Source organism: Phyllostomus discolor, chromosome X (assembly GCF_004126475.2).
Source record: "Phyllostomus discolor isolate MPI-MPIP mPhyDis1 chromosome X, mPhyDis1.pri.v3, whole genome shotgun sequence".
NCBI lineage: Eukaryota > Metazoa > Chordata > Mammalia > Chiroptera > Phyllostomidae > Phyllostomus > Phyllostomus discolor.
Window position 1 is genome coordinate 39760354 of NC_050198.1, and position 10193 is coordinate 39770546.

Below are 10193 nucleotides of genomic sequence, written 5' to 3' on the forward strand. Positions count from 1 at the left end.
CTGGCACCCAGGAGATGGCCGCTAACATCTCCCAGTTCTGTGCAGGTGGCAGACACCTTCAGGCACCCCTAGTAGTAGACGCCTACTAGGCCAGGGAAGGCTGCCCAGGGATGCTCCCAGGCTGGCTGCCAGAATTGGCAGGGTTTGGGGCTGGTGTTGGACTTGGTTGGCACTGGCTGTTACTGAGTGGTGGTTTGCCAGGCCAGTGCCATTTCTCCTGTCTGCTCTCCCAGGATCTCCAGTGGCCCTACACAAACAAACAGAACAAAACACTGCCCCCAATAACTGCCCCCTTTCCCCCTGCTCACCTTTTCCTTGTTATCCTCCTCCTCTTCCTCCCCCTTTTCTCCTCTTCCTCCTCCTCCTCCTCCTTCTCTCCTCCTGCTCTTCCCCTTCTCCTCCTGCTTTAGAAAAATTGCCCCTGCACACCCACTGCCCCCAAAACCAGCTGTGGGGTCCTAACCCAAGTACTCAGCAACCCCACACACAGTCTGAGCCTAGGCTCTCACCCAAGGCTCTTCTCCTCTCATTCTTTGCTCTCCTTGCCCCCACAGCCCTTCCAGGCTGCAGAGGAAAGTGCCTGTAGGCTGGCAGTGGGCTCTCCTGGCCTCACTTTCTCAGGGGCTCATGGGTGCTGCCTTCCTGGGGCTCCCCTAGAGCAGTGTAGATAATTCTGAAGACGGGCTGGACCCTGCGGCCTCCCTTCCAAGGGCGCACTGCCTCTCTGCCACACAGCTCTTCCTCACTGGTGCTGCCTTCCTTTAGCAGGGGTGGCCCTGGGGAAGGCTTCTCCAGGCACCATGTAGCCTGGGAGCCTGTTGACATTCTTGGCTCCAAGTCCACAGGGTGAACATTTGGGGGTGGCGAGATGATGGGGCCGATGCCAGAGCCTCCAGCTGCAACTCCTTCAGCCTCTGCAATAGCAGGGTCTCTGCTGGTGGCTGGAGCATCCCATGTGCTGGGTCTCATGGCCCCCTGCTTGTGTCGCTGGTACCTCTTCAGGGCCCTGTCCTTGACTCTCCCTGAAGTGTGTTTGACTTCATGGGTGGAGTCTCCTTCAGCTGGTGGAGGATGAGGGGGCTTGGCCTGGGCCTCACTGCCTTGCCTCTCTGCCCCACTCAAGTCCTTTATTCCTTTTGACTGTCCCTTCTCCTTGTTAAAATCTTTCTGATGCCTGCTAGGAGAAAGGGTGCCTAGATCTTTTGAGCCTATGTTTCCTAGGGCTTGGGATGGCTCACGGCCCCAGCCCCTGCCTCGTTTCCCGACTCTTCTGCTTCAAGGTGAGGGCTCTGCTTTGGTGGTGTTATGTTTTCAACCTTAGGGCATGTGGCCTGGTTGAGGCCTTCCTCTCCATTAGAGTGGCAGGACAGTTGCTTGTGCTTCAATGACAAGGCAATTCCTTTCTGAATGGTCTGAGTGCTGCTCTCACAAAATACTGGTGCGATGACCTGAGGTGTGATAGGATCACTGGTTTCTTCTAATACTTGTCTGCTGGAGATCTTGTGGCCCCTTCCTACAGGCCTTTGCATCTGCTTTGTCACTGCCATGCTGGTCTCCCACTCTTCTTCATCTCGAATGAGCTTCATTAATTCCAGAAAAGTGGGAGGACACCCTCGCTGATCCAGGAGCTCAAGCTTGCCCCGGAGGCTGTTGGTCACGTTGGCCCGAGCTAGGACATGTTTCAGGCGAATCATATCTGCACTTTTCATTGACAAGGGACTGTGCTGCACGGCTTTCTGCAGCAGGGGCTCTAACCGCACCAAAAACACAGACATTTTCTCTCCACTCTTCTGACAGGTCTGGAGGAACTTAAACTGTGAGGTTCTATAGTCCTCTTTATTCCCAAAGATCTGCTTCAGGGCATCCAGGCATTGCTCCACAGTCAGAGAGTCATTGTTGACCCGGAGCACCCGCATGATGGACAGAGCTGGGCCGTGCAGGCTCTCCAGCAAACGCCTTCTCTTCTCCACTTCAGACACTTGCCACATTTGCATCATCTCAGTGACATGCTCCAGCCAGACTTCAAAGTGCTCTTCACCTGGGCTTGGGAAGGCAGTTCCTGAAAACATTTTGAGTTTTCGGTACCACATGTTTTCTTTCAGAGGCTGCAAAACTATTGGTTCAACTGGGGAAATATTCTGTGGTTCCTTGGTCTCAGTGGGAGGGCTATACCCCAGGGCTTTGGCCACATCTACCATCCTCCGGCCCTCATCCTTCAGGAAGTAGCTCAATCTATTGATGAATTCCTCATCTGGGTTACGGGGTTTTACCACCACTTCCCAGGCACCTCCCTTTCCTGGTATCTGACTGGGTATTGTAGCATAATTGATGGTGTCACCCAATTCAATGAAGACTGCCTTAGCATTGTCTTCCCGTCTAAACATTATGCCCAGAACCCTGTATGGGTAAAAGGGCTGTAAGCCTGCTTTCACAGTATCTTTAATTTCATCCTCAGTACACTCCACAGGGATCCCCACAATCAGCAGGGCTTTCCGGGGGTCCAGGTCCATCCCCTTGCACCAATCCTCTAACAGTGTCACGGCCATTGCTCCTACTTTCTATGGACTGATCTAATACTAGGAGTAGTAATTTGCTCACAGACTTTGACCAATACTCGGTTAATTCTGAGCCAATGCCAAGTACAAAGGCAGAAGAGTTCCAGGTATCCACAGCCTGTAATGCAAAAGGGGTGAAAGCATCATTATTGCCCACCTCCCACCCTCACCAAGTGCCCCCTTTCTACCCCAACCTCCACTCATGGGGATTCAGTTCCTGCCTCCCAGGGCTCCCCTAATCATTTGGTAGAGTGTAGAATGTAGAGATGTCTCCCCAGTCCAAACTCCCCCTATTCATCCCTTCCCTGCTGACCTCCTGCCGTGGGTTTCTCTTCAAAGTCTGAGGACTCTGCTGCATGTACTTCTGATGCCTGTGGTGAAAAGGTCAGCATCAGGAGGCAGAGCCTAATGCCTGGGGGCACTGACAAAGCCCCCAAGCAGTAGAAACCAGGAGCATATGCCAATCCCCTGCACAAGGCTATGCAGGCCCAGGGCACCTGCACCCTCTTTGCCAGGGCAAAGGTGGGGGAATGGCAACACAGAGTTCCCCTCTTTCTCAGAAAATGACTGATAGATGAGAAAGATGGCTGGAGTTTTGCACAATGTAATTAAACTGGTGGGTATGGTGAGCTGCAGTGTTGTCATGGATACCAAGAACAGCAGGGACCATGGGTTTCTATCACAGATGTGGTAAGGTTAAGGCCCCCCAAGAGCAACAGGTAATGTCATTGGCTTCCAAGCAATGAAGTGTCGTAGCAACAAAGGGGGTTAGAGGATGTGAGATAAGGGCTGGACAACAAGGATTAAGTGTTCAAAGATCAAGAGCTTGAGCTTCCGGCTAAGATGGAGGTGTAGATAGATATGTTTTGCTTCCCTGCACAACCAATACAAAAATAACAACCAGTTTAAAAACAAAAAACAACCAGAACTGCCAGAAAATCAAACTATATGGAAGTCTGACAACAAAGGAGTTAACTAAGAAACAACCATCTAGACTAGTAGGAGGGGTGGAGATGGGCAGCCGGGGAAGACAGGATGCACAGCAAGGTGGCAGCTGGCAGACCTCGAGGTCCCACATTTGCATGTGGATAAAATGGGAGGAACAACTAGGGAGTGAGACAGACCATGCAACTCAGGGTTCCAGTGTGAGAAAAGAAAGCCTCAAAACCTCTGGCTGTAAAAATCTGTGGGGGTTGCGGCAGTGGGAGAAACTTCCAGTCTCACATGAGAGTCCATTGAAGAAACCCATGGGGTCCTAGAACATACATAAGCTCACACACCTGGGAATCCGCACCAGGGCAGAACCTGAAAGGGCAGAATTCGATTGTGGATAGTGGAGGAAGTGCTTGAAAGAGGGGAAAAAGCCTAGCAAACACCATTGTTCCTTCCCTGACCCCTCCCTCATGTATAGCACCACAACGTGGTTAAGTGGGCTGCCCAGCCCTGGTGAATTCATAAAGTCCCACCCCTTACAACATAACAGGTGCACCAAGACAAAGACAGCCCAAATGAAAGGACAGATCAAAACTCAAAAAAAAAAAAAAAGGAACTAAACAATGAGGAGATAGCCAACCTTTCAGGTGCAGAGTTCAAGACACTGGTAATCAGGATGCTCACAGAAATGATTGAGGATGGCCACAAATAAAGGAAGAAGTGAAGGCTACACAAAGTGAAATAAAGGAAAATATACAGGGAACCAACAGTGAAGGAAAGGAAGCCGGGATTCAAGTCAATATTTGGAACAGGAGGAAGAAATAAACATTCGACTGGAACAGAATGAAGAAACAAGAATTCAAAAAATGAGGAGACACTTAGGGACCTCTGGGAAAACTTTAAATGTTCCAACATCTGAATCAGCGGTACCAGAATGAGAAGAGGAATGGCAAGAAATTGAAAATTTATTTGAAAAAGGAATGAAGGAGAACTTCCCCAATCTGGTGAAGGAACTAGACATGCAAGTCGAGGAAGCTCAGAGAGTCCTAAAGAAGTTGGACCCAAGGAGGAACACACCAAGGCACATCATAATTACATTACTCAAGATTAAAGATGAGAGAATCTTTAAAACAGCAAGAGAAAAGGAGACAGGTACCTACAAAGGAGTTCCTGTAAGACTATCAGCTGATTTATCAAAGGAAACCTTGCAGGCAAGAAGGTACTGGAAAGAAGGTATTCCAAGTCATGAAAGGCAAGGACCTGCATCCCAGATTGCTCTATCCAGCAAAGCTGTCATTTAGAATGGAAGGGTAGATAAAGTGCTTCCCAGATAAGGTCAAGTTAAAGGAGTTCAGCATCACCAAGACCTCATTATATGAAATGTTAAAGGGACTTATCTAAGAAATAGAAGATCAAAACTATGAACAGTAAAATGACAACAAACTCACAACTATCAACAAATGAACCTTAAAAAAACCCCCCAAAAACCTAAGCAAACAACTAGAACAGGAACAGAATCACAGAAATGGAGATCACATGGAAGGTTAGCAGTAGGGAGGGGGAGGGAGGAGAATGGGGGAAAAGGTACGGAGAATAAGTAGCATAAATGGTAGGTACAAAATAGACAGGGGGAGGTTAAGCATAGTATAGAAAATGGAAAAGACAAAGAAATTATATGTACAACCCATGGACATAAACTAAGGTGGGGGGAATGCTGGGAGGGGTGCAGGGTCAAAGGGGATAAAGGGGAGTAAAAATGGGACAACAGTAATAGCATAATCAATAAAATATATTTCAGAAAACCAAGAGCTTATGATTTCAAGTTGTATAGGAGCTGGAAACAAGAACAGAAAAAGGAACTAGAAAAGGTCTCCAGTGCCATACTGCAGGAGACAGACAACTCTCCCTCTAATTGTTATCCTGCCCTGCAGCCTGTACACCTCGACAGGCAGCCCATCCCTCTTCTGCTCTTTGTCAGGGTTTACAGAAGCTCCTCCCAACATAGGCCCACCTCACAGCTGCTCACCAAGTTGAGTAGTGCCCTCTGGAGGTGCAGATGCAGCGATTCTATGGGTACCCAGTAGTCAGCTCTCTAGCTCTGTCCACAGTTGGGCAGTTCGTGGCCCCAGGGTAGGTGGTACTGCTCCATTGGACCTGTTCCCAGAAAATGCAGAGGTATTTTGCTAGGGTTCTGACCCACATGCTTCTGCTCCGGCTGTACCGATTCTGAATCTGCGGAGCTGTGCATTAAGTACCCTGGTGCAGGGCTACAAAAAACTGCTTCCTGAGTATTATTGCTACAGCAAAAGGAATCCTACCTTAAGATTATTATCTCACCCCCATTTCTACACCCCTACCCTCGCTCTCATACCCACCCAGTGCCATGACCCACCCCTCACTGAAGCGCAGCCTCTAACCCAAGGCCCACACACCAAGGCCCACACACCAAGCCCCGCCCCCACCAAACCCAAGCTCTGACACAAAGCTCTAGCCCCACAGAAGCTCTAGCCCTGCCCCCACCGAAGAACCACCCCTGATACATTCCACCCCTCCCAAACTCTGCCCCCACAAAGTCTCACCCCTTCCCAAGCCTCGCCCCCACCAAACCCCACCCCACGCAAGCGCAAGCCCCATGCCAAGTTCCACCCCAAAAGAAATTCAATCCCTGCCCCTACCCAAGTCCTAACACTGCCACTGGTGTTCCATTCCTCCCAAACCCTGCCCCCACCTAAGCCCAACTCCCACCCAGGCAGCTTCCCATTCCCATTACGCTGGGCTCCCCACCCTAAGAACCACACCCCTTACACACCCCCTACCTCAAGCACCCCCCATTCTGGTCCGTTGATGTTGGCAGAGGAGGGCCAAAGCCATTTTCCCTAAGGGCAGGGTTAGGTGTGGACTAGATTCGTCTGCAGTACTTAAACTGGTCATTGTGCATGGAAAAGACAGGGAGCCGGTGGGGTGCCTGGCTCAGTTTGGTGGTATCCCACTTCAGGAGAAACCATATAGGTTTCTAGGGGCCCACTGGCCTCTGAGATGCCAAGGAACATGGCAAGGGCCACTGGGAGGTGACGGAGGAAATTTCTGAGGTTTGAGTTGCTCTCTGTGCCCTGGGCTCTACTCCATACCTGCTGGAGATCTACGCAGGCCAGAGCGCTAGAGCACCGCAGCCACCACACAACTGCCGCCGCTGCAGCCGAAATGCAGACTGGGTAGGGAGTTGTTGGCGGGAAAAGGTTATTGGGTGCACACGGCCCGCTGGCGGCTGCGCCCTTGCAGTATGACACCTACCTCCCCCCTCGGAAGGCGGTCTCCTTGCCTCGGTCCCTGATATGTGTGGGTGGACAGACTATTCAAATCAAGCTGGGGGCAGTGTACATTCAGTCTCGGTTTAGCTACAAGCTAACCACCAGACATATTGCATGGCACGCCAGGCCTAAGAACCATTTACGGCGCTTGTTGCGCTCTTTCCCATTGGAAGAGAGCTAGGTATTACAATCTCCATTGGCTCCTCCTATTTGAATATTACAAGAAGTCAGCGCAGGGCCGAGTGCAAAAGTAAAGCCCCAGAGAGTGCTTTCTAAAGAAAAGTCCTGCTCCCCGTTTTCTTTCTTTCTTTTTTTTTTTTTTGTTTTGACTGTGTTCTAGGGGAGCATGGCAAAAGTACAGTGCTTCCTGCATTTTACAAAGGCATGAAAATTTTAAGAGTTCACTAAGAGACCGAAAACTGTCAAGTTCCGTTTTCCCATTATTCTATTGATTTCAGGAGCAAGTATTATCCACATAACATCCGAACTGCTTCCCGCTCTTTTTGGAAGAAGGTTTCTTCCACTGAGAGGAGACTGGAGAGTTTGCCCTGGGCCCCCGCAGGACCCAAACGCACTGTTCAGAGATGGGCGTGACTGGGGCATAGGTATCACAATGGAAAGTGTGCACAAATTTCCAGAAGATCTTGATAAAAATGGAAGCCCCAGTCAGAAGGATGGGGTGAAACTAAAGGGCTGCTGTTTCTCGAAAGCTGGGTGAGTCCAATGCTGCAGATCTCTGACTAGGCTTTGAGTACCAAGGCTCTGAAGCCTGCAATTACTTTTCAGGACCAGAAACTGTGGGCCTTTGGTGACAGAATAGATTTCTTTTGCTTTATTGGGGATACAAAAGAACATGCTTTTCTGTAATGTTTTAATATAAATATTTAAAACAAAATGTTATTTATTTTTTAGTTTTAATTTTTCAATTATGGTTGACATTCAGTATTATATTAGTTTATTAGTTTCATGTGTACAGCATAGTGGTTAGGCATTTATATAATTTACAAAATGATCCCCCAACAAGTCTAGTAACTATCTGGCACCATACGTGGTTATTAAAATATAATTGACTATATTCCCTATGCTGTGCTTTACATCCCTGGGACTATTTTGTAACTACCAATTTGTACCCAGAGGATATTATGCTAAGTGAAATATGTCAGAAAGGGTAAGACAAATGCCCTTTCAAATATAGATAAAAAAGACAAGTATAATTTCACTTACATGTGAACCCTAAAGAACAAAATACATATACAAACAAAACAAAAACATTCAGATACAGAGAACAAACTGATGGTTGCCAGATTGGGGGGTGGGGTTGGGATCCTGGGTAAAAAGGGTGAAAGAAAAAATATAAAAGTGAACAAAGTTTTAAATGAAAGGTTATTGAGCAAGACATTTGCAGGCATCACTTTATTTCTCTTTAACTGCAGATGTTTGTTATGTCTGAGAAGGGGAACACAGATCTCAATAGGCCCCACTTAATAAGAACACACCATTAAGAGTTTGTTAAATCAATCTGCTTCCCATGCCAAGAACAGGCAGTTACCTGGTGCTGTCAGAGTGTTGAAGACCCTAGGTGGAACATTTTACCTGAGAGTTCTCAGAACACAAAGTCATTGTGGCTCTATGAAACCACCACTCAAACACATGGTATTACAGGTATTATAAGGTGTCACAAAGGTTAATGCCATGGAAAGAGCTATTCTGGCCCTGTGATCCTGGAAAACAGAGAAGGTTAAGAAGTACCCCTGAAAACATATAACATTATATTAGTTTCAGGTATACAACATGATGATTCCATATTTGTATATATTGCAAAATGATCACCACAGTAAGTCTATAGTTAATATCCATTGCCACATATAGTTACAATTTTTGTTCTTGTGATGAGAAATTTTATGCAGTACAGTATTGTTGACTACAGCCATCATGCTGTACATCACACCCCCAGGATTTATTTATTTTATATGTATGTTTTTCTGTGTATTCATGCATGTATGTAATATTTTTAAGTGAACTTATTCTGATAAAACTTTATTTCAACAATAATTGTGATTTATATGTAGTATGTCAACTCTAAAGGTTTCAAAATCTTTTGGTAACTTACCTTACACTTACACTAAATTAAGTATATAATGTATGCAGGGTGTGTTTTTGTTAAGAAAAAACAGTAGTATCTTATCCTAAAGTAAAATGGTTGTTCCAGAATGACAAAAATGAAAGTGTAGGAGTGTGGATGGAAAAAAGCAGCTCTGTGGAAAGTAACCTCACTGGGTGATCTGATCATTAATTCCTAACTGTGTAGGTCATGGTGGGTAGTCATGCCCTATAGCTTTTAAGCAAACCTTGTTTGTTGTTCTTGTGCATCTAGGTTAACACCTTTGAGATGCCAGAAGTAATGCCCTTTGAAGGCATAACCATGCTTAAGAAAGCACATAATTTTGCTAACTCTCTGGTGTTTCAATCCTGGCCTTGCTTTCCCTCATGCTCAAATAATCTTCCTGTGTTCCTGCCTTAATTTCAAATGCATAAAAGAAGCTTCAAAACTGTTTGTTATTCTCAGGAGCATTTTAGATCTTGCTCTAACATATATGTGGTCAGTTTGGCTCAAATAAACTCTTATTAAAAATCCCTACAGGTTTGGGCATTTTTTTACACCAAAAGTACAAAACCTGAATGAGTATGGAAAGTTGTAGAAGCTTCGTGGAATAGAAATTTTATTTCTTGTGTTTAGAGCTGGCTAAAGGTCAATGGGTTTATTTATGAGATACTTAAAATGAGTTATAATATCAAATAGTACACTGATGCAAAAGTAGCATTAGATTTTATCCGTTAAAATGGATTTTTTTCTAAGACTACTGGTCTGCTCTTCATAGGAGGTTGTAAAAGGGTTTCTTTTGCTTTTAAAGTAATCCACATAGAAAGCAGAGGTTCAGCGTCTTAGAATAATTTTTCTTTGCTTTATGTTGACTTTTTCATGTCCTTAGTTACTTGAGAACCAAGCCTTCTCACTTTTTAAAGAGCTAAGATTCTTTACCATTGCATTACTTCCTATATTTACTTTTAAAATATTTTGTCACTTTAAATAGAAAGCCATGTAGTGTGTCTCATTAACACATGATCTTATTTAAGCAAAAATTCAAACCTCCTGACAATTTTGACATTTTGCTTTTCTAAACTCAAATATAATCTTGATCTCAACCTTCTTTGAGGGACCCTGGAAAACAACAAAGGATGTTGTAAAAACAGAGGTGGTAGAAATAATTAGGTTTATTTGATGTATCGAGTTGGGAGGCTTTGTCAATCAGAAGAGATGCCTAACCTTCCCTAGGTTAAATTTGTGTGGGCAAAATGTTAGTAATATAAATATTTCAGAAATTGTATGAAGTTCCTT

General features: G+C 45.9%; 1 protein-coding gene across 1 annotated transcript; it reads right to left on the bottom strand.

Moving 5' to 3' along the window:
• Positions 1-415: 415 nt before the first annotated feature.
• On the bottom strand, positions 416-2669 carry PNMA5 (PNMA family member 5). The gene has a single exon (XM_028522217.2). It carries the CDS (start codon positions 2544-2546, stop codon positions 1218-1220), a length of 1329 nt encoding a protein of 442 aa, XP_028378018.1. The 5' UTR covers positions 2547-2669; the 3' UTR covers positions 416-1217.
• Positions 2670-10193: the final 7524 nt, after the last annotated feature.

Bases quoted from the DNA above. Each gene is read 5' to 3' on its own strand.
- PNMA5 (XM_028522217.2), bottom strand. From the start codon at position 2,546: ATGGCCGTGACACTGTTAGAGGATTGGTGCAAGGGGATGGACCTGGAC.